This window comes from Accipiter gentilis, unplaced genomic scaffold (assembly GCF_929443795.1).
Source record: "Accipiter gentilis unplaced genomic scaffold, bAccGen1.1, whole genome shotgun sequence".
Lineage (NCBI taxonomy): Eukaryota > Metazoa > Chordata > Aves > Accipitriformes > Accipitridae > Astur > Astur gentilis.
The window spans coordinates 642,245-665,932 of record NW_026060956.1 but is presented as its reverse complement, the minus strand read 5'-3'; the positions used below and the strand labels follow the sequence as shown (position 1 = coordinate 665,932).

Below are 23,688 nucleotides of genomic sequence, written 5' to 3'. Positions count from 1 at the left end.
CCCCAACAACCCCCAAGCCCACAGACCTATTTCCCAAAGGCTACCTAATTAGCGTAAGGAGCTTGAGTGCCCACCCAAAGGAGGGGGCAAGGATGATAAAAGGACACACACACGGAAGCCCCAGCTGTGCAAGCCCACTGCAAGGGGACCTCTCAGCTGACTGGACCCCTCGGCTGACTGAACCAGTGCTGGACCCAGGACTGGTGAAATCATCTTCTCTCTCCCTCTCCCTCCCCTCCCTCCTGCCCCCTCTCCTTTTCCATGATGCCTACATCTCATCACTTTAGGCATAAACAGTTGACCAAGTCTGGGACTAAGAGTAGATCCAGCCGCCCCTAGGCTCCTCTCGGAGAAGGAGCCTAGAAAGCAAGGGGGTCTGCTCTGAACCTCGTGACTCAACGGGAGGGCTCTCCTCATTGTCTTCCCTGAAGCGATTCCCAAAGAAGCAAGGCCTGTAGCGTATCTTTGGTGATGTATGGTTATCACACGTTAGACAGTTTGCCAACATAGTTTCATGCCAATTTTTGTTGTGAGCATACGAATTCTTGCGGTGAGCATGCCAATTCTTGTGGTGAGCGAAGAGAAGTTGAGTTTTGGGAGTTAAAGGATCCCTGGTGTTGTTTCACCTTAATCCTGACGTGGGAATCGGCAAACCCGAGTCATGGTCCTGAGAAGTTGGGACGTGACACCCCCTAAACCCTGGGAACCCCTCCCCTTTAGCGGGGGAAAGACAGGGAGCAGCAGTAGCCGGCTGCCCGTACGTAGGTGGTGAGGAGCAAGAACAACAGAGAGGGCTCGGGTTTTAGAGGCCTCTGGTTTTAATGCGACCTCAAATCAGAAGCGTCTTCCATCAGGAGCCTGCACAAGGGCCTGCGAGAGAGCTGTAGCCATCACTGATGGAGCCGCCGCAGTAGCCATCAACAGAAACGATAAGACAGCGTACCATTCCGTGCCGCAGAAAGAAAGAAAGAAAGGCCCGACTCCAAAGGTCATAATGACGGAGCTGTTTAATGAGGTAACTTCATTGCCACCCTTCTGGGCGTAAGTCTATCTGTGGCAGGAGTCTGCTGCCCGATAGGAGTCCGCTGCCCTGTCCGTGTTGGCCTTCATGCGCGCTGCCAGGCGGGAGAACGTCCGTCCACTGGAAGTGCCCTCCAGGCTGAAGAGGTGCTCCAGTAAGGAAAGACAGCAGCTCTGCCGCAGCAGCCAGGCTAGCCTCTTCCTCCTGCCACACGAGAGAAACTGCTTGGCCCAGAGGCTCTAGCTGTGCAGTGCTAAATGGACAGGGCCGGGGGAAAGCAGGGTGCAAGGAGGGAGGGAGTGTGGGGCTCTGCCGTCCCCTGGTCTACCCGCACGTGGCTCCTTACTGCCTCGGTCCTGCTAAGGCCTATGTGTCAGGTTCAGGGTGGCCTCAAGCCTAGGCAGGTTGGGCCGGGATGCCTGGGACCAGGTGGGAAATGGCTCTTCCTCCCCTGGCTTCTCAGTTCTGCTTCTTACCGGGCCTCCTGCGGAAGGGAGGATACTCTTCTGGAAACAGAAGAGGCACACGGCAACTTTTCCACCTGAGACTTGACAAAGGCTCCAATGGAGGTCCGGGGGAATTGTCTTCCGAGCAGGCTCAAAGCCTCCCTGAGCATTTTCTTTGCCAGCTTCATGTGCCCCATATGCCAGCAGACCTGCAGAGGAAAAGGGAAGCATCCTGATATGGACTAGTTGCCCAGGAGACTGCAGGAATCTCCAAGTGGCTGGAGATGCCAGGGATATCCCCTGCAACCGCGGGAGGCATCCAGCTCCGTCCCCCGGGAGATCCCTCCAGACCTGCCCGTCTCTTACCTCCCCTTTGAGGCTGAAGAAGGTGGCCTCTTCAAAGCAGGCTATCACATCTGCTTTCTCCTCTAGCGAGTTCCTCAGGACCTCCGCTTCGTTCAGCTTCATGAGGGCCTTTGCGCAAGCACACAGAGAGCAGGTGAGCGTGGGTGCAGAGCCCATGGCCAGCCTTGTCCTCCCTCGTCATTGCCTCTGGCATCTGTCTTAAGAGGGCCTGTTTCTCCCCCTGGTGACGCCCGCCCAAACACAGTCACACTGTCTCAGAGCACAGACAGGCACCAGTGATCCTTCAGACTGCCTCCCAGCTAATGCCCCCCGTGCTAAGGGCACAGTGCCTTGTGTCTCTTGCCGCAGAAGAGGCAAACCAGAGGAAAAAGTCAGGGTCTGACCCCAGCATTTCCCTTCCAAGGTCCCGCAAAGGCATGCCCGAGTGCAGCGGCCAGGCAGGCAGGCAGGCCTCTGTGCACAGTGCGTGCTGGCAAGCAGGGCAACTCACCATGTAGCTGTTGGAGACATGCAGGTAGGCAGCCGCAGACTCCAGAAGGTAGTAGAAGGCTCTGGCAGCACCGCCCATCGCCACGTAGTGGCGAGCCAAAGGCACAAGCACCGATTCCACGATGGCTTTGCATTCACATGAGCATGTACCGCTGTGCTTTCTGTCGGTCTTGCTGGGCAGCTCAGCTGTCTGTTCCCTCTTTGCCAGAAACCGTCCTGCCACACTAGTCAGAGGACGGTTCCCAGGAGAAGAAGAGAGCAAAGAATACACAGGCATCACCTGTACTGCTCTTTCTCCCCACAGAGATGGCATCAAAAGCCCTTTTTCAAAGCAGAGCACGAGGCCACGGGCACGTACGACCCGTACAGGTGCTTTGTAGGTAGGGAGAAAGAGACAAGCTGGGCTTTCTGTCACCTCTTCCCACAGGCAAACCACCCGAGTCCCCGGGGCAGGTTTTCCCCTGCAGATTTTGCAGTGCTACTCTGTAGGAACTGGAAAGCAAGGGCTGCTCCAGTGTAGTGCGATGATCGCTCTGAGACCACAGGCTTCCTCAAGCCCTCCCTCACCTCCACGGCCACCTCCTCCCACCTCCCACCCCACAGAAAGCCTCTTCCCTAAGCTGCAGTCACAACCGGCAGCCAAATGGCGGCGCTTCCTTTGTCTCCTCTGGACACCCTGAGCTCACTGCCTTCCAAAATCATCAAAACCGTGTCTGCTCACCCAAAATCCTCCTCCAGGAAAGCCTGCTGCTGCTGCAGAGCACCTGCAGCATCAGGAAAGAAAACAGGGGGTTAGACACCTCCTCACATACCGCGGGGGAAGAACTACTCTCCCTCTCCCAGCGGGCTGGGGATCGCAAGGATCCTTGCAAGGGTCGCGACACACTGCGGAAAGTCTGCAGTGGCCATCCTCACCTCCTGGGCTCGTCCCTAGCAGATGTCCTCCCACCCCATCCCCAGCACAGCCCCCCCTGGGGTCCTGGAGGGCCCAGGCTGTGAAGCATGGTGCACAGCATACCCTCAGGGGCATGAGTCCTATCCCTCTTCAGCTGTTCTCCTGCGAGCACCAAGGCCTCCCAGCTGTGAGGGTCGCCCTGCTCAGCAGGGCCCTGACTGCTCCCTCCCTCCTGGCTGCTGGTGACAGTGAAGCGGTGGAAGGCAACAAAGTCCCCTTGGCTGCAGCTCTTGCATTTGTGCGCGTGCCGCTCCAGGAAGGCGGCGCACTTGCGGTGCAAGGCGACCCGCTGTCTCTCGGGCCACAGCTCGTAGGCAGCCTCCCGCAGCAGTGGGACACAGAAGACCAGCACGCCAGACTGCCGCTCCGTGGTCTTCTTGCTCAGAGAGGGTCTCTCCACACCTGCAGGGCAAAGGGCCTTTGCATCAGCCTGAGCTGGGGCCAGGGCTCAGGGCCGTCCCAGCCGGGGCATGAAAGTCATGCCTTGGTGAGCATCCTTAGCGGCAAACCAGCGCTGCTGCACACCGAGCCTTGCAGGATGAGGCAAAAGGGCCCGCCTTGCCTTGCTGATGCTAGCACAGCCCGGGGGACACAGTGCTCAGCTGTGCTCCAGACAGGAGCTGGGGATGTTGCCGCCAGCCGAAGCAAGCCCCGGCCAGTGCTTTCTCTCCGCTCCTGGCAAGGCAGTCCCCAGCCTCCTGAGCTTCCCCTGCTGCGCCACAGGGGAATCAAAGCTGAATAAAAGCCTCTCAAAGGCCCTGGGGCACTTTGGAGGCCACCTTTGATGCGGATGCCGCAGGCAGCTGGGAGAGGATATCGGTGATTGCACATGCCCTCCCGTGCCTGCGCTACAAGCGGCACTTGAAGGCAGAGGAGCAGAGGCACTTGGGACAGCTGGTGGGAGCTTCCCTCCAGCGCAACGCTAGCGTTCTTTGAGATTGACTTGTAAGATCTTTGAACAAGCCATCCCGAACCGCCATGCCTGCCTGAGCTCCACCCAGCCATTACTGGGGCAGAGGGGGGAAGTGCACCGTGCCCCGGCGAGCCCCACCAGGACACAGCTGGGAGCTCCCTTGGCCTCTTCACTGCTACCACTTACCACTCTCTGCCTGCCGAGAGCTGCCTGGCCCCTTGGTAGGATCTCGGACATCTTCTGGCACCTCTGTGGTTTTCAGCCACTTAAGGATGTTGTCGCTCACCAGCATGTCCAACAAGCAATTCATCTTGTGCCTGATGCCATGAGGAAGGATGTGTGACAGCAGCTGGGTGGTAAACACTGGCCCGATGACAGCTGCCAACTTCAAAACCGTCTGCTTCAGTGGCTTTATCCGGTCCAGCTGGGCCAGCGCAATCTCTGTCAAAAAGAAGCAACACCTCTTTCTCTCTTGCCTGTTCCCCATGCTGAGGCTGGAGAGGCTGGAAAGTCTCAACACATGAAATGGGGTAGACTTTGGCCTCTTCTCCTCGGCACCGCACCTGCTGGGCAATTGCAACCCAGGGCAGGCGTCTTCAAAATGGCTCCACACCTGTTGGAATCGCAGGCCACAAGGCCTGGGGAAGAGCGAGACGCTCAAACAGACGCTCGCCCCCCTGGGGTGAGGAGGGCAGGATCCAGCAGGTACATGCGTCCATGATGCGCCCTACCAGATCTGGAGTAGGGTTTTGCCCAACAGCGCACACAGAAAACAGAGAACCTTCCCCACAGCAGAGGTGGACTCAGAGCTCCCCACAATGCCTCTCTTAACTTGGCCAGAAAATAATATGCCTTTTGTTTGGGGTTTTTGGTTTTTTTTTGGGGGGGGGGCGCGCGGGGATGGGACAGAACAACGTAATAGCAGGAATGCTTTAGCATGACGTTTCTTCGAGGTTCATACAAATGGCTATGGCTAGAGAGGAGGGACAGTCGTTGACAGCTCCCCCATCCCGCTCTCCTGGTATGGGGGGATTTCCGTGCCAATTCACAGAAAAAAACAACGGATCTGGTTTGGATTAAGTGCCTTGAGAGCGCCATTAGCTGGGGAGCTTAAAAAGAGAATAGCGAGGGCAAAGTCGCGATCACAGCTGAGTCAGCGGCAAGTCAAAGACTTTTCCCAGCAAAGGATTTGCTTCTGTGAGAAAAGGGAGCCATTCTAGTGTTGCACCAATAGCCTTTTCTCTCCTACCTGCTGCTGGAAAGCAGCCAGCAGGCTCACAGCTGGTTCACACCCAGGAGGGGTAAATGGCTGCCCGCAACCCCAGGCCTGTTCCTGGTTGCACTGGAGCCACCTTCCCAGCAGAGCCCCCAAGCTGAGAGGGTGACTCTGCAGCACACAAATGCCCAGCCTCCCTCTAGCCAATGCCCCGCGAAGGGGCCCCAGCACAGCCGCGAGCCGGCAGAGCGGCTCTCGGTCCCTCACCTTTCAAGGTGGTGGGCAGCACCGTGTTCTCCGGGTTCACGTCTGGTCTGATGAAGCAGACCGTGCCATCGTTCCCCGCGCTGGAGCTCGAGGTTGCTGTGAGGGGTGAAGCCTCAACTGCAGAAGCTGGGTGGAGCAAGAGAACACGACTAAGGCAATTTGCAAAGTCACTTGCGGCTTGCAAACGTTTCAAAATTCACCTGAGATGGGACAAGTCCCACTTCACATGGTCCAGTGCAAGCGCACAGACCTGCACACGCTGAACGTGGTCATTAAGCACAGCAAAACAGGTTCCCACTGCAAGCATTTCTTTGCATAGCCCTCCCAGAACAGGCAGGTGTTCTGCCTTCAGACCAGCTTTCCCAAACAGCCCCTCAGTCAAAGCTTCTGGAGTGCCTAGGGGGCAACTGAATGCCCCGCGACAGAAAGCAGCAGCATTGCTGCCTTCGACAGGGCTACCTCCGCAGCCAGGGAAATTGCCAGTGATCATGCAAAATGCAGCATCAGCCCCGGCTGCTCCCAAGGCCACAGCACTCTGGCTGGCATGGCGCTCTCGGCGGCATTGCCACCGTTTTCTTCCGTTACCACACCCTTGTGGGGATTTATGGGTTTGAATTCAAGTTTCCCAGGCCCGTCCCTCGCCTCAAGCTGGGGTTTGTTCTCAAGTGAGCTGGCGTTGGGCCAGGGTAAATTACGTGCCCATTAGAATGCCTAAGAAACACCAGAAACACATGTGCTCTGGAACCATTTCCCCCGTGTTTTAGACCCCCAATCCCCCCCGCACCCCCCCAAGAATTTAGGCCCCTCCAAGCCACCACAACTCGCCAGCCCCTGCTTTGGCTGTCCCAACAGCAAGGCACGCAGGAGCCCACGCCTCCGCCAGACCACGTTCTGCACTGCTGCAAGATCTGACTCTGCCCAGATCAACGGGGGAACGATGGGGCAAGACTGTGCTGCGGAGAATGCGCCACAGCAACTCGCTAGTCAGCAGCAAAGGTGCTTACTGATCAGGCTCTCCCAGTTGTCTTCTGCTTTTCCACCCCGCCTCCGGGTGCGGAACAAGAGCATGTTGTTGCAAAGAAGGCAGCCCAGCAGCTCCTTGCAGTAATACGGGATCCCCGAGCTTCTTTGGATCAGGAACCTGGACAGGAGCAGACGCGGCAGTGACCACCACAAGAGGAGTAAAGTGAAACACGGTTCAGGTGGGCAGCGAGTCACTTGGGCAATACAGGGTAGCCAGCATCTTTGTCACAGCTGCACCTCGCCTTTGAATGGGACAGTCCTCTGCTGGCTTGGGCTTTTGGGCCCCCCCGAACCTCCGGCCTTCGCTGAAGTCCGTGGGAAAAGAATTGCGGCCAACGGCCAAAGCGCAGAGCAGCGAGCCCTGCCTTTCCCCTCCTCAGGAGCCTAGATCCTCTCTGGCAGCAGGGCAGGCCTCTGTCCCAGGGAATCTCCCCCACAGCCTGGCCACCTAGACCAAGGCCTTTTCACAGCCCAGCCACACTTGGGCTCGGGACTCTTCCTCCCTTCCTCTCTGTGCAGCCGCGAAGGGCTGACACTTCCCACGCTCTGTGTCTCGGCAGTGGCCCGCTCTCAGCTCACGCCTGCCAGGACAAGGCATAACAAGCAACCCACCTCCTAGAGTACTCGCTAGAGTCGGTGATGCTTCTAGTGGCCCTGCGCTCCCTTTCCGGGGGGGCTGATTCCCGCCCGTGGTCTGCATAGGTTCAAGCCCTCAGGAGGAGCTCCCCTGCCTCAAACTTACCTCGCTAGATCCCTGGAGATGCTGTCTACTCTAAGGTTCTGGCAGACCTCCTGCACCACAGCTGAAGGTTTCAGCTCATCCAGATGAAGATAGGTGATTTTCTGGGACATTGTGCTGTCTGCTGCAGCTTTGCAAAAGCCCTCTGTCCTTGGGTAGCCCGGCGCCAAGCTCATGACCATGAAGTAGGAGACATTTCGGAGCACGGGTGACATGATACTCCAGGAGGCAGGGTCGATGAAATGGGCATTGTCGATGACGAAAATGCCAAATTCTCCTCCAATGGACTGAAAAAAAGCAGGATGTTCTGAGGACAATCCAGTGGAATCCCAAGTGTCTTGCAGGGGAGGAGACTGAGCCTCTGTCTCTTGAGAGGATGCTCTGAAGTCTCTCCCCAGCTGCTTCCCTGCTCAGAAGCTTACTGACTCAATTTCTTTGAGATTTTAAGGTCACACCTAACACCACCTGACCTGCAGAAGGAGGCAGCTTGGGCAAGGGAATGCAGAAGCCATTGCTCCTTGTCCAGGGTACACTCGACGGGAGGAAAGCTATGGGGTGTGTTTGTGGGGCTGCGTGGAGGAGGGGGGACGTGGGGGTGGGGGGTTTCTCAGGCCCCAAAGGGCGATGGCCCGGGCGTGTGGTCCTCCCATGCACTCACACTGCTGTGGTGCAGAGTCTGCAGCCAGCAGGCTTGTTTTCCTTCTCTGACCCAGGAGGAAGGAAGGAAGGAAGGAAGGAAGGAAGGAAGGAAGGAAGGAAGGAGAAAGGCTCACCTTCTCCAGCACTTTTGCCCAAGTCGAGTGCAACTCCTTTTTTCTTTCAATTCCACGCATCTCGCGAACCTTGTCCGAAACGGGAAACTGGCCAGAAAAGCACAGTCAGGCAGAAGCATCGCTCCGGGGCTAGGCACATGAACCCACCAAGCAAGACCGCAGAGCAAACTGCCCCTGCTGGCCTCAGCACCTTAGCTCTCCCCAGCACAGGTGCAAGGAGCCACAGTGGGGGCTGCACCTGGAGCCCAAAGCAGAGGCCCTCTGCTGAGGGTCGCTGGCAGAGCTGGGGCTGGGGGGTGGGCTGAAGAGCTGGTTCTCTGCCTGTAGGAAGCTTGGGCTGGCTGGAGCAGACCACTCGCCCAGCACCAGCCTCTCTCCAGTGCCACTTCCAAGGTGCTGAACAAGGCACCAGGCACTGCCAGATGCAGCGCAGGACATGAACTCACCCCAGAAAGGGAGCCCCCCAGGGCCCAGGAATGGGAAACCTGTGCTACCACCCCCACGATTCCCACCCCCGAGCTCAGGCACTCCCAGCAGCGCGCCCACACAACATCAGACCCCGAAAAGCTCATGAGAAGGCCTTCTCCAGGGCCAGAGACGCCTCTTGCTCTCACCTCGACAAGGAAAATGTCATTGAGGAGACAAAAGCTGCTCTCTTCGATTGTCCCTCGGAGCTTTGTCTGCAGCGTGCACTGCCTGGCACCGCACGGTTCACTGTCCTGGAGGCCCAGGGCCCTGGCCATCAGCGTACGGATGGCAGAGAAGGACTGCCTCACGTTGGCCTCTAGCAGTTCCATGGCAACTACCCTGCCGTGCAAAAGCAAAGGGGACTGAGATCCCCAACAGCCCAAGCCTTCTAAGACAAAAGGGGTGCAGATGCCCTTGGGGGGGTGCTCGTCAGCCACTCGTCTCAAAGTGCTTCCCAGAGGAGGCCAAGCTTTTCACTCCTCATACGAGAAAGGGCACAGAGGGGCAATTGCTGCCAAGCCACTGGGAGAGCCGGCTCCAGACTCTTGTGTCTCCACAGCACCGGCCCAGGTCTCGCTACGTCCCCCCTGCAGAGGAACTCACGGGGCTAAGGGGCAAGGATGGAGCAAGTGGTGGGTTTGCCTTTGGGCTCCAGACCTTAGCAGCCTGACTCCCAGACCACAGGAAGGCTTTTCTGCCCCAGTGCTCCTTCTGGGAAGGAGCAGAGGGCAAGCAGGGCTTCTGAGACAGGCCACCCTGCTGTCTGTTGCATCTCGAGTCAGATGAAAAGCATTGGGCTCGGGCTCTTTCCTTCTATCTGTGCCTGGCCCAGAGGTGAAGGAGGAAAGGCCACGGCTCAAGAAGCCACCTCCAACTCCCCAGAGGTGTAGAGGCGGGAGCAGAGCATGCAGGTGCTCCTAGGGAGAGTCTCCAGGAGGCCTTCTCGGGAGGCTGCAGTCCAAGGACCAGGCGCACCAGCAGAGGGGACGGACTGTTCTATGGCTGCCAGGTGATGGGCAGGGGCAGCATCCCAAAGCTAGAGGTCAAAAACCTGTACCTGTGGCCAGCAGCCTGGCCTAAATAGGCCAGTTCGGTAAGTAAGTGGCTCTTTCCGGAGCCCATCGTGCCCTCAAACGCCAGGATGTGGCTTTGTCCTAAGTCCTCATAGGCTTTCAAGCAGCTGCCAAAGCGGTCAATCTCCTTCTCCCGACCTGTGAAGACAAACAAGAAAACCAGCTGCTGGGCGTGCTGAAAAGCAGAGAGATGCCACTTTGGCTGGCACCCTCCACCGCAGTTCCCTGTCCTGCCACCACTTCCACCAGCCTGCCTACAGCCAGGCCTCCTTCCTGCCCACTCATCCCAGCTTTTTTACCTCTGCCTTCCCCAGAGCGGCAGCCGGCCCGCCTGCCCCACAGTGCAGCTTCCATGCCTTCTTCCCCGTCCCGCCACCCTCTGCCCTCCCACAGACACAGAGGTTCAGCCGGCCCCGTGCAACTCCCCGCAGCGATCCAGCACAAGACTGGAAGAGATGATGCGAGTCGCTGCAGCATCTCCTCGCTGTAGCATGAGCCACAGGGCACTTCCTGGGAGCTGAGGCAGCATCTTCAGTGTCTTTTGGCTGGGCTAGAGTGAATTTTCTTCAGTGATAGCTCCTATGGTGCTATGGTTTGGATTTGTGACCAGACATGGGCGTTGATAACACAACGATGTTTTGGTTATTGCTGAAGAGCGCTTGCACAGCGTCAAGGCCTTTACCATTTCTGACGCCGCCCCGCCAGCGAGCAGGCTGGGGGCACGCAAGAAGCTGGGAGGGGGCACGACAGCCACGACAGCTGACCCCAACTGCCCAAAGGCCTATTCCGTACCATATGATGCGGTGCTTGGCAAGAAGAGCTGGGGGAAAGAGGGAGGAAGGGGGGACGTTTGGAGTTACGGCATTTGTCTTCCCAAGTCACCGTTACGCACGATGCAGCCCCGCTTTCCTGGAAATGGCTAGACACCTGCCTGCCCATGGGAAGCAGGGAACGAATGCCTGATTTGGCCTTGCATGCTTGCGCAGCTTTTGCTCTACCTATTAAGCTGTGCGATTCTCTTCCCCATCCCGCTGGGGGGAGCGAGTGGCTCTGTGGGGCTGAGCTGCCTCCCGGGGTTAACCTGTAACAGGGCCCAAAACCTCCAGCAAGACACCGAGGGATTAAAGGCACCCCGTGGGTCCTGACATTGCCATGTCTACGCCCAGATGCTGCCAAGAAAGGATCTCTGAGGAGTACAAGGGGGAGAACCCACCACCGGAACTCTCCGTCAGACTGGCAGAAGGCAATCGCTTTCCTGATCCCAAAGACCGGGATCAGTTTAGCCCCCAGGCGTGAGCAGCTCCCTAGCTGAAAGGTACCTTCGTACCAGGTCTGGAGCAGGGCAAGGCAGCACCAGGCGCCTCACCCTGCTTTCCACCCCAAAGAGGTCAACCAAGTAGGGGCCGAGAGAGGCCGCACTTCCTTAGGGCCTCTGCAGCAACACCATCCCTGGCAAAAGCTTCTCCCGCCCCAGCGTGGTGCTAAAAGTTACCAAGGGGAAGAAACTGGGCTTCAGAAGAGCAAGGCATTCTCCACCTACCCAGTAAGGGGGCGTACTCTGACCTCTTCTTGGCAAGACCCATGCCAAATATGCTAGAAGCAGGGGAAAAGAAAACACCAGTCAATTAGCTGGTGAGAAGCCAGGGGACACAGAGAAGCAGCCTGGCATGGAGGGGCAGGATGTGCTCCTCGTGCACCTGCTTGTCTTTCGGGCAGCATGTTTTCCCCTGTATGCACCCCCACCCAAAGTTCAAGCTGCACGCTAGGACAGCTTCAAGCATAAAGAAGCCCAACGGCCATGGCAGAACAGCAGAACGTATCCAGAGGCCACCATCAGAGGCCAAACCAAGAGACGCTGCAGACACGTGAAAGGAGCCAGGGTGTGCTGTTGGCTAGCACACGCTGGCCAAGAGAAACAAGTGTCTTGGAAAGGAGGACTTGTGTCACTGAACGGGCTGGGATGCCAAGCACCTAGCACCTTTGGCTCAACTCCTCCTGGAGTTTCCAAGAGATGGCAATGTTAACGTTCAAACCGTCATCCAAAGCGAAGGTCAAATCCTGGCCCAGAGGAAAAGCTGAGGTTTCAGCAGGACGACATGAGGAAGGGTGTCCCCACGGTCCACATTTCCCCATGGGAACCAGGCTGGCCCAAAGCTTCCTGCTCGGAAGCGGCTTGTCCCAAAAACCTCCTTGGGTCAGCATTACCAGGGCATGTGGTGGAGCAAGCACAGCTGAAAGCCATTTGGACAGAGCCTGCAAGGCCAGGTTGTGTCTGCCAAGACAGACTAACCTTCCCCATCCCTGGGGCTTCACTCCCGCTCTCTTAGCAGCAGGAGACAGCAGGGGAGAGAGGCAAAAAGCCTCCCGCACCAGGGCTTCTGACCGTCTCAGCCACAGGCAAGGGAGACCAGCTTGGTCTCTCTCTGCCTAATTCCTCTTTGCTGGCCAAGGCTGCACCCTTGATGCCACAATCCCCTCGTCCAGCCCTCTCGGAGGTCACTCACCTCTTCTTGGTGATCCCCACATATTGATAGAGAGTGCCAGGATGACTGAGGCCTTTCATCTTTTTCTCCGGCAGCTCCTTGAAGTAGTAAGGGGGCAGCCGAGAGGAGGCGTAGGTCACTGCATCACAGGACACCAGCCCAGGGTAGTGCACCATCATCCGGGCTGCCAAATTCACCTTTTGGCCAACGACTGCCAGAGAGAGAGAGAGCGTGCGAGAGCGTGCGTTGACGTACCCGTGCGACCAGCCCCGTGGCGCCCTTCCAGGCCAACGGCTGCCTCACCTCCAGCACAGGCCAACCCCACAGCGGGATCAGCAGAACCCAGGGGAACAAACGGCCACAGAGCCCGTTCTCCTGCCACGGGCCAGGACCCGCACTGCCCGGGCCGCTCCTGACCGGCTGCTGGGAAAGCCCTCTCCCAGCCCGCCTTCCTCTTCCAGAGTGCTATGCTTAAGCAGGCCCACGCCAGCCTCCCGCGCCTCAGACACACGCCTCCTACCTGTGTATTCATGCCTCAGAGGGTGGCCGGTGACTCCGCAGAACACCATCCCACTGGTAACTGCAACAGACACTGCCCTGGCACACAGGGAAACAGTGCAGCTTCAGCAGCGCCCCAGGCGCAGTCCTGCCCGCCCAGATTCATCCCTTCCCGCATCTCCCCTCGGCGCTAGCCTGGGCCACCTGCCATCCTGTCCTGCCAGCGCGGGTCCTGGGGACGTGGAGAGCTCAGGGGCGCAACATACCCACGTTGCAAGGGACAAAGGACAGGGGTAGAGCGCATGTGGGATGTTTTGGACACTTCCCCTGAGGCCACTTTCCCTGAGCTGCAACCTGCAGAAGGCCACAGCCCTCTCATGAGCAAAGAGGGAGGGAAGAAGGCACCCGCGATGTCACTGCCTGCGATGGCAGCAACCTGAGATCAGGTGGCTGGACCCCATCCCTGTTCATGGGCCAGTCGCCCAGAAGGGCCTGCCTCTGGCACCAAGGAGCCTCTTGCCCTTGCAAGGGTTCGTTCCAGCACGGTGGCTAGCAGGGTGTGCTTGGCGGGACTCCGCCTGGCTGCCGAGGGCTAAGTCCGGGGCTTGCCTGCCACCTCTCAGGGCACTGCCTCCTTCCTGCCAGGGACAAGGCAGAGCAAGCTAGAAGACACGTCTCTTTCTGGGAAGCCCCCTTGCGCCATCCCAAGCAGCACGCACCCCCACCACACACTCACTCTACTTCCATGAGCATCGTGGAGCAGGAATTGAAGATCTGAATAGCACTCTGCAAGGCGTGAATGCTCTCGTAGGGCAGCTTTTCTCCACTGAGGCCAAACACGCAGAGGAACATGCAGCCCTGCCAAGGACGGATGCAGCACATCTTGCTACAATGCCTAAGAGGGAGCCTCTCCCTCTTCCTCACCGCCCACCCCCTCAGGGTGGGGGGAAGCGATTGCTCCCACACACTCACCTTATCAAACAGGACGATTTTGTTGATTTTGCCTTTGTGAGGACAGAGGATTTCTAGCATCTTCCTGCTGGCATCGTGGATGAGGGTGCGGATGTCCACTGTGCTGATTCCTGCAGTCAACTGCAGTTGGACGAAGAGGCTGGTGACCGGCCGTAGCTCAGAGAAGAGGTCCAGCGGCACTCTGTCATCAAGCTGGAAGACAAGAGCAGGATGGCTTCACCAGCCTGCTCTCCCGGGGGCTTACTGCCCATACCAGACACCGAGGGAGAGCAGGCATACTGGCAATAGCAGGTACTCCCCGAGGAAGGGCTGAATCCTTCTCTCAGTGCACATGGCGGGCAGGCTGCCCAGCCTGTGGCAGGCAGATACCGAATCATTAACGCAAATGACAAAGGAGAGAAAGGTGCTCCGGTACCACCCCATCCTGGGACGGGTGTGGACACGAGGGGCGACCCGCAGGGATGCTCTGGGGACTTCAGTGCAACCTCCCCTTTATCCCACCACCACCACCCCGGCGCATCCAGAACCATACCCCCAGAAAAGACAGGCAGACAGAAGTCTGCCGCCCACCACCCGTATCTCTCTGAGGACAACACACGCAATGGTGCGGCACCAGTGCCCCCTGGCTCAGTTTCCCCGCGCTGTCTTCTCAGGGTGCGTTTCCTTCTCTTTGTCTGTTCTCGTGAGAACTCCATCTCTGCAATGCACCACTTCCTCTGCCCTCCAAAAATGCAGCCCCCAGCAGTGGTGGCCTGGACGTACCTTCCCGAGAGCAGCTCCTGACATGTACTTGCTAAGCACGTCGTACGCATTAGCGCCACCGGGCAGGAGAAGAGCAGGTCTCATGGCACCTGAGGAGAGAAAAAGCAGGTGGTCGCTGGGAGGACAGGACTACGAGGTGTTGGAAAGCAGGGGCTGGCACGGGAAACGGGGGAGAAAGAGTCTTCTGCCTTTGCTCATGTTGCCACCTCCAGATGCTCACGGCAGTGCTGTCCCCTGGAGGGAGAAGGCAGCAGCAGCCACCGCCCCAGCTGATGCACGCGAGGGCCAAAAGCACGAGTGCCAGCCGAAAGGAGGAAGAGGGCGCAGGTGGTTCCTCTCTGGCCCCTGAAGCAGCCAGGCCCCAGCTTTCCAGGCAAGCCGCGAACAAGGTGAAGTTGGCACTCACCTTCCCCTTCCAAGCGCTGGCTCCTTGGGTGTCGTACAAGCTTGCGTAAAGCGTCTTGGCGTTCTGACCAAGACATCGGATCCATGCCTGTAACCTGGAGACACACGGCGTGAAGGCACTGCCACTGGCCTCCCCAGGAGTCCCAGGGGACAAAGCCTGCCCTCCACCGTCACTGCCCAGAAAAGGGGAGAACAAGCCCACCTGGCTGGATGGGACAGCAGTGCTTCCTCAGAAGCACCGGAGCTGGGCAGGCATCACCCAAGCATCCCCCAGCTGTCAGCAACAGCGCCATGACCCACAGAGGACATGGCTGGTGGGGCCAAAACCCTCCCAGTGCCTCCCGACCCCTCAAACCAAGCAAGCCCAGACCACTGTTACCCCTGAGAGGGAAGGACAAGAGCTTCAGCTGCCCACCCACTTCCACAGCTCCAACTCTCTCCACATCCAGCTCCTCAGCCTTCTGACACCTCCCTCCTTCATGTCCAGGTCTGGGTCCTCAAAATGGCTCTACAGGCCATGCCACCCACCTACCTTCACAGCTCTTTTGCCTGCAAGGCGCCTGGTCCTGAGCCGGTGCTGCTCACAGAGCTCCCAGGAGGTGGCTGAGAGGATTACTTCACCTGCATTCGCAAGCTCTTCCGCCTCACAAACTTCATCCAGGGCCTCGCCACAGATCAAGAAGTACTGCCGCCTCCTGTCTCCGACTACCAGGAGGTCCACGGGCCCTGCAGAGATCCCTGGTGAGAAAGAGAGGGAGAAGCAGCACTGACACAGGGAAGATTTTGAGCTCTACAGCCCCCAGCATCTCAGCTGTTCAGAACCTAATCTGAAGCCCAGTGGGGAGACTGGCGTTATGGAAAGGGAGGGCATCCTCCATCCTACTCAGGGGCATACTGACACAGGTCCCTGAAACGGGTGTCTAGAAACAGACAGTGTGTTGAGAGTGCCGGGTGTCTTAGCCAGCTGCCTGCCCAGAAGCCCAGCAGCCTGCCCAGAAGCCCAGCAAACCAGGCGGGCTTGATCACTGCCTGCTCTGCTAACGTGCAGGCAGGTTGTAGCTGTCTGCTTGACAACACCCATGACAGCCTGCCAAAGCCCTTCCCAGAGCCATGTGCAAAGCAGCTCCCCTTTGCTCTTTGTGAGAGGCAGGGGAGAATCCAGCAGGGCAAAGGATGCAAAGCTGCCCCCTCCCCCCCGAAAAAATGGAAAGATAACTACCTCCCACAGACATTTGTGCTAAATCAGACATTTGAGGACCCTAATACTTGATCTGACGCCCGCTTTGCCTTTAAGCTTCCTCTGCATCTGCAAATGCACGCAAACCCAGCAGGCCTGGTCTCCCATCCCCGCCCAGACTACAGCTGGCCCCTTAAATGCTCGCAGGAGATGCTTTCCTTTGGCACTAGCCCCAGGACGGATCCCCCCATTCCCTGCCAGCGAGAAGCACCCCGTGCCACGGCGCCCGTACCTATCTTCAGCTGGATCTTCTGACCCACGTGCGTGTCACGCTTCCCATACTTCCTCTGGATCTGCCGGCTACACTGCAGCACCAGGCTGATGGTCTTAGCCAGCTCCCGGGGTGGTGCTCTCCACAGCACCAGCACAGCATCCCCTGGGGAAAGTGAGGGAAAGGGAAAGGCTCTGCTGAGACCTGACTCTCCCCGACCTGCGCTCAGTGGCAGGGACAGCAGAAACCGGCCGACGCGCTGAGGAAGATGGGCCTGTGGGAGGGCATCGTCCTGGAGGGCCAAACCCTGGGCACCGGCACACCTCTCCTCTCCCGGGCCAGCCACAGCAGCCGACAGCCGGCAGCGCTGGCACCCCCTGCCCCGAGCGCTCCTCTGCAGCTGCAGCACACCAGGGCCTCGTCCTGCCCTCGCAGCCTGGCAGCCCGAGCTCCGCCATCACCAGGGCCTCCCCGCCCCTCACCACCACCCCGACACACACCTTTGGCTGCGCTTTCTCGGGGGTCTCCTCCTCTCAGTGCTTCCTTGTCCCCCCACCCCCAGCCCAGGGTCCTACCAGCAGGGGCAGAATGAGGGAGACAACAGCCCTTGCCAAAGCCAAACCGGAGGCAGGCAGGCCCCGGGAGAAAGAGAAGCCTGGAGAAAGGGCACTGCACGGGGGCTGCGTGAGTGGCCAGGACGCCGCCTCAAGGTGCTACACAGAGCCTCTTGAGAAGCAGAGCACAGCAAATGGCCGCCACAACAGGTAAATGCTGCAGGTCAGCACACGTGGGCATCGTCGTCCTAAGTACATACCAGCAAACTTAAAGATGTCTCCTCCAAAAGTCAGCACCTCTGCGGACAGAGAGAAGGAAAGGAAGAGTCATGTGGACACCTTCTTCCAGAAGCCACAGAGCAAGCCCCTCCGCCCCGAGAGGAGCACCCAGGTGAGGGTGCACCGTGGGGCACAGCCCAGGAAAGCACCACTCTGGCCTGCCTCCCGGGCTCACAGGGGCCACAGCCCTGCTACGTGCACAGCAGGCACGGAGGCAGGCCTGCGAGCTGCCACCAGATCTCAGAAAGGTGGAGGCTGGAAGGGACCTCTGGGGTCCATCTGGTCCAACCCTGCTGCTCAAGCAGGGCTGCACAGAGCCAGCTGCCCAAGACGGTGGCTAGATCATTTTTTAATAGCTCTAAGGAGGGAGACTCCACAAGCTGCCTGGGCAACCTGTGCCAGCGCTCGGCCACCCTCACAGTCAAAAAGCCTTTCTTGACGTACAGAGGGAACATCCTGGGTTTCAGTACATGCCTGGGGCGTGGCCTCTGCTCCTGACACTGGGCAGCACTGGAAAGAGCCTGGCTCTGTCCTCGTTGCACCCTCCCTTCAGGTTTTAGACACATTACTAAGATCACCCCCCAAGCCTCCTCTTCTCTAGGCTAAACAGTCCCAGCTCTCTCAGCCTTTCCTCATAGGAGAGATGCTCCAGACCCTTCATCGTCTTTGAGGACTCTCTTGCTTTGCTCTACAGGGGCTGCCAAAGAGGTGGCCACCAATGTGCTCACGGTCAGCTTAGAAGGGTCAAGAAGTCCCCTGTGAAAAGGCGCCCGCGAGGGTGTCACAGGCACACATATATCAGCGCCAGCATCCTCGGGTCACTTGTGCGCTGGCACTTGCTGGATGCCCCCAGCCTGCTCTGGGCACTAATGCATCACTGAGCCGGGTGTTCATGCCAGAAGCACAGAGGAAGCTGCTGAGAAAGCGGGTGCCTCCTCAGCCACAGGGGGGGAGCAGAAAGGACCTGCGCCCGTCTTGACTCACCGGGAGACCCTGGCTGCTCTTGCTGTTCCTGCAGGCCACAGAAAGCCCCAGCCCTTGCAAGGAGGCAGGACCAGGCTGCCCAGCATGTCTACCCCCACCCTCCATGAGCAGCCTCACGGCCCGATGGCAGACAGTCCCGCAGCACGGCTCTTACCCTCCAAAATGTCACACAGGCAGGAATTGAGGGTTTGCGCCAGCTCATCAGTGCCTCTGTCTGGGCCGGCCCTCTGGATGAACTTCTCTGTCAAAGCAGTGAAACCTGTAACAGGGACACCCAGAAGTCAGGAAATGCCCACGTGGGACAAAGGACCTGGCAGCCAGTTCCATGCTGCCCGGCCCGAGAACCTGTAGGTCACACCTTCCCACGCGCTGGCTCAGTGCTGGTGGTGGCAGTGGTTGACCGCCCAACATAACCCGTCCCCCTCTCTTTGGGCATCCCAGCAGAACACCTCAGCAGTGACAAGGTGGCCACTCTGTCTGAGGAGCCGGGGCAGGGCTCCAAAGGGCCTAGCGTGTCCCAAAAAGGCTCGTGTCCGTGGTTGCTCCTCCCTGCTCACCCCACCTGAAATATCCGCAAAGAGCAGCACTCCTTGGACAGCCTGAACGGGACTGATAATCTTGAGGTAGTCCTCAGCAATGAGACTGGGGAGAAAAGCTGCTGCTTTCTCCAGCTGTGAGTGGTAACGAACGGTTCCTCTCCCAGGCAGAAGCCATCATCAGCGCCCTGTGGCACACGGGGTACCTCAGGAGAAGATGGCCGTGCCCAGCTGGGAGGACGAGGACCTCACCACACAGTGCGAGTTGCACAGTGAGCCCGGGGCCTCTGTGCGGGACTGGCCCTCTGCCCTCATGGCGGTGCTCACAATCATCTGGCAGTGACCTCCTCCGTAGGTTATCACTTGCTTACCCATCATCTGTCCTCAAGCAACACAATCAGCTAACAGCGACATCGTCTGTATGTCATCGCCTGCCGAGCAGCTGCCGCCGTGACCCAGTCTCCCTCCTTGACGCTGAGCCAATGACTCAGAGGCAGCCAGCGCCGCCCCACTTCTTGGAGGACAGTGCCGAAGGGAGGCTCGTGCAGCGACCCGTCGCTGAATTTGCAGCTACCTAACTAAGGCCTTGCACCCTAAGAATGGGTCTTTGGAGGCTCCAAATGAGGCTTCGTACCCTAAACGAGGAGCTTGGCCCCTAAAATGAGGCTTTGGGCCCTCCAAATGAGCATTTGAACCCTCCGGATTGCAGACTGGATCCTAAAAAGGAGACTTTGGAAGCTAAAAACTGGGGGTTGGGGCCTGAAAATGAGCCTTTGCACACTGTAAATAAGGCTTGGGCCTCTACAACGGAGGCTCTGGCCCTTCCACATCAGACTTTGGGCCTTCAGAATGATGCTCTGGGCCCTCAAAAAGAGTCTTTGCACCTGAAGAGTGGGGCTTGGAACTGATGAATGAGGCTTGGACCCTAAAAATGAGGCTTTGGACCATAAAAAGGAGGTTTCCGACCCTAGAATTGAAGCTTTGGACTCTAAACCTGAAGCTTTGGGCCCTAAAAGAGGGGTTTGGAGCATAAAAATGAGGGCTTGGAAACTCAGGATGCAGCTTGGAGCCTCAAAGCAACTGGCTGGATCCTAAACATGATGCTGCTCTATAAAAATGAGATACCTGTTCCTGTGCACGTAGCACCCCTGGTCCTGGTCCTGGCCCTGCTCCCTCCCTTGCCCCAGCTGCCCCCGGCCCATCTCTCGCCTGTTTCTCCTGAGGCCGCTCAGCCTCTGCCCTCTCCGGCAGAGGAACTGGGCCACAAGTGACATCACAAGCATCTGCACAAGCCAGGTTCCTGGGCCTGCCCTATCGGCAGTGACATAAACACCACCACAGGATCCTAAAAATGAAACTGTGGCTTCTTCAAAAAAGGCCATGGGTAATGAAAGACAGGTTTGGACCCTCCAAATGAGGATTTCAGCCCTCAGAAGCAGCCTTTGTCACTGCAAAGAATGGGGGAGATGCTACGAATACGCTTTGGACCCTGACAACAAGGTGAACCTATTGGTTCCTCTATGGCCCCCCGAAAGGAAGCTCTGATGCCAAATACAGGCCTTTGGGCACAACATTTGAGGCTTAGAGCTGTGAAAGGCGGGTTTCGACTCTCTGAAGGAGGGTCAAGGCCTTAAGAATGGGGCTTTGGGCCCTAGAAATGGTGCTTTACAAATGAAAATGAGGCTCTGAACCCTGAAATTAGGTTTGGGGCCCTCACATGATGCTTTGGTACCAACACCTAAGGCTTTGCACCCTAAAAATGGGTCTCTGGATGCTCAACATGAGGCTTTGGGCCCTCAAAATTGCAGGCCGAATCCTGAAAACGAGCCTATGGCCCATGACAAGGAGGATTTCGTCCCTAAGAAAGAGGCGTTGGAAGCTAAACATGAGGCTTTGGGCCTGAAGTGAAGCCTTTGGACCCCCAAAACGAGGCTTGGCACCTTCATAATCAGACTTGAAGAAATCGTTACTCACAGGATTTAGTCCTCATCACGACCATCGCTCTTCTTGGCAGCAGAGGGGAAAGCTCTGGATGACAAAGGACATCAGGATGCGCTCCAGAAAGAAAAGACCAGTGCAAGAAGATCGCCGTCACCTAACTGCAAAGGAATAATTCTAGCTCAATGAAATGGGTACCCAAAATGAAACACACAGAACAGCATCCGTCCTTGAAACTCTTTCAGTGTCAGTTTTAACTGCTGCGGATCTGCCGGCAGACAAACTTACTGTCACAGGGCCCCAAAAGGAGTACTAATGAGCAAAACAGAAACTCTGCCCGTAGCCCCTATCTATCTAGCCTGTAAAGGTAAACCAGCTCAGCCTACAGCTCCGAAGGTAGAGACCAGTCCATGCTTACATCCTGTGTCTACCTGCTCCGTGATCTGTCTAGAAACTGAAATCAGAATCACCTTTGAAAGAGGATGGAACTTGGGGGGAAGGGGGTTGAAAGGAAGACATTGGTGGAAAAAAGGAAAAGTGTAGGCATGCAACGCAAAATGGAAGGAGCCAAGTTACCCCACAGACCAGCTCGGGCCGACTCGCTTTTGCTGGCAAAAAGCTGTGCAGCTTGGAGGGAAAAAAAGCAGACTTTGGTGCTGGGATGCACACAAACGTCTGAGTTCAGCTCTGAAACAGCAGAAAAACCTTGTCAGGGCTCCTTTCCACTGTCCTCCTACCTGGGTGCATGCTGCAACTTCCTTGTTTCCCTGAAGTCCTCCCAGACTGACAGGGACGTGGCATCTGTCCAGTCCACGTGCCACGACGAAGGAACGGTTCGGATCATGAAGCGGGTAGCAGATAACTGCATCTGCAGAAGCAAAGGGGCAGCCACGCCTCAGCTTCAGAGATGCCCAAAGCTGCCCCAGGAGCCCTCGGGGCCCCAGCGTTTGCTTGGCCCTGAAGCCCCGCAGGGCCTTGCCAGCACTGGGGAGCCCCAGGGACAGAAGGGAAGGACGGTGGTCAGCCCCTGTGGGGAGAGTGACAGGGCTCTGTCCTTCCTTCTGGCCGCAGGAGGATGCCCCGCGCCACGCCAGGACAGGGTGTCTCTCCTCCTCAGCCCCAGGGGAAGGTGAGGCCTGACGAAGGCCCTGGGTGCTGGGCTCAACGTGGGCAGTGTGACCGGGCCCAGAGCCCTGTCTCCTGCCAGGTGCAGGCCTGGCCGAGGCCAGCGGCTCCCGTCATGCAGCTCCTCCTGCCCGGGGCTGTGGCTGGAGCACAGACCGACCCGCATTTTGGGAAAGACTTGCCAATCCAGAGCAGATCCCCTCCTGCCCTCTCCTGTTCCCTCCCCTCCCTCCCTCCCTGAGCAGGCCCAGACCCCACGAGCAGACCGGGGAGGTTCTGAGGGAGGGCAGACCTGCGCACACACCTTGCGCTGCTGAGAGAACAGCTCCAGGTGAAATGGCCCCTCTCGAAGGCCGTCTCTCCGCAGGCCCAGTGTCCCGGCTGGCTGAGGCGCAGCTGCGCTGAGGCGGGGGCAGCTGGTGCAGGGCAGCTCTGTGAGGAGAGGCCCGGGCTGCCCCTGCTGTGCCATTGGCCACGGCTGAGCCAATCAGCGGAGCCGGTGTTGGCCTGTCAGTCACTGCCGACCTGGGGTGGGGCCGGGGGGGGCAGAGGCCCAGTGGCCTGAGGAGAAATGGGGGAGAGACGGGGTGGGGCAGCCGGGGCGAGGGGGGGACCAGGGGCAGTTACAGTTGCGGTTGGTTACAGTTACAGTTGCAGGGGCAGGTGGTCTCGCAGTGTGGACGGGCCTGGGGGAGACCTCATCAGCCCTGGGCCCTGTCATGGCCCAGCTCACCAGCCCTGGGCCCGAGTGCTCAGCCCCAGGGACAACCCCAGCACCAGGGTCAGAGCAGCTCCTGCTGCTGCCCCGAGGGTCGCCAGCCCTGAGCCAGAGTGCAGGTATCTGAGCTGGGAGGAGGTGGGAGAGACTGGAAAACAATTCATGGAGAGGAGGCGATGGAAGAAGGTGCAGCGTATGTGGCACCTGGGATTAACTGGCACCCTCTGTTTCGTATCTGGGTCAGTACCGTACTTGCAGATGTGTTGTCCCACAAGCGGGGGTCGGTACCCGGTGCGCAATAAGCCAGTCTTACGCGCAGAGCTGAGAAATTGGCTTCTTTCATGTCTGCGCAGAGATGGGTGCTGGAGGGTAACTCCACAAAGCTGGCACACCACACCAAAGAAGAACGATGTATTTCTTCCGTTACAGGATTAGTAAGAAACCACCTAGATGGTGCTGCTTCTGTGGATCCTGAAGGTGGTGACCCCCAAGCCTGGGAACTCCCAAACCCGGGACTTCCGAACCCCAGCGACCCCCAACCAAGGAACCCCCAAGTCCAGGACGCCCAAACATGGGAGCCCCAAACTCTGGGAATGCTGCAACTCCCCCGACCCAGCCTCCCCAAACACCGGGGCCCCCTAAACCCCAGGCACTCCCCGAGGATTGAGACACCCAGACCCCTAGAGCCCCCAAATTCCAGAGCCCCCAAAGCCTGGGGATCCCTCAGCCCTGGAAACCCCCAAACCTGGGACCCTCAAACCCTGGGGACCCCAAACCTGGGACCCCCTGTGAGGGACTGAAAAAGTTAATGTCTCAAACATTGTGGTGGGGCAAGTTCTGCTTAAGGGCATAACAAGGAACTCTGCCCAGCAAGGAACCACAGGTGAAAAGCAGCCCATCAGCACCCCATCAGCAACAGGAGAGGGAGGGGAGGGCATGCTAGAGGGGGCACAGCTCCCTGTTCTGATATGCTGCTCTTGATGTGCTGAGCAGGGCAGCTCACTGTGCATGGCAAAAGATCACATCTGCAGGCAAGGGGAAGTTACTCCCCCAACAACCCCCAAGCCCACAGACCTATTTCCCAAAGGCTACCTAATTAGCGTAAGGAGCTTGAGTGCCCACCCAAAGGAGGGGGCAAGGATGATAAAAGGACACACACACGGAAGCCCCAGCTGTGCAAGCCCACTGCTAGGGGACCTCTCAGCTGACTGGACCCCTCGGCTGACTGAACCAGTGC

At 58.2% G+C, this 23,688-nt stretch overlaps 1 protein-coding gene across 1 annotated transcript; it reads right to left on the bottom strand.

Annotated features, from left to right (window-relative positions):
- Positions 1-1,047: 1,047 nt before the first annotated feature.
- LOC126037194 (adenylate cyclase type 10-like) lies at positions 1,048-19,045 on the bottom strand. Its single transcript, XM_049797458.1, has 24 exons — positions 18,923-19,045; positions 18,697-18,805; positions 18,289-18,393; positions 17,132-17,170; positions 16,339-16,482; positions 15,402-15,607; positions 14,871-14,957; positions 13,703-13,894; positions 13,467-13,588; positions 12,753-12,829; positions 12,254-12,443; positions 11,290-11,342; positions 9,734-9,887; positions 8,823-9,015; positions 8,209-8,295; positions 7,439-7,722; positions 6,678-6,814; positions 5,674-5,790; positions 4,377-4,631; positions 3,341-3,679; positions 2,324-2,538; positions 1,834-1,941; positions 1,498-1,676; positions 1,048-1,225 (listed from the first exon to the last, which is right to left on the bottom strand). Exons 1-24 carry the CDS (start codon positions 19,043-19,045, stop codon positions 1,048-1,050), a joined length of 3,693 nt encoding a protein of 1,230 aa, XP_049653415.1.
- Between the last annotated feature and the right edge of the window lie 4,643 nt (positions 19,046-23,688).

Bases quoted from the DNA above. Each gene is read 5' to 3' on its own strand.
- LOC126037194 (XM_049797458.1), bottom strand. From the start codon at position 19,045: ATGGGTAAGCAAGTGATAACCTACGGAGGAGGTCACTGCCAGATGATT. The intron at 9,888-11,289 runs GTAGGTGGAGAA...TTGTCTTCACAG, and splicing joins AGAGTACGCCCCCTTACTGG to GTCGGGAGAAGGAGATTGAC. The intron at 8,296-8,822 runs GTGAGAGCAAGA...TTTTCTGGCCAG, and splicing joins ATGACATTTTCCTTGTCGAG to TTTCCCGTTTCGGACAAGGT.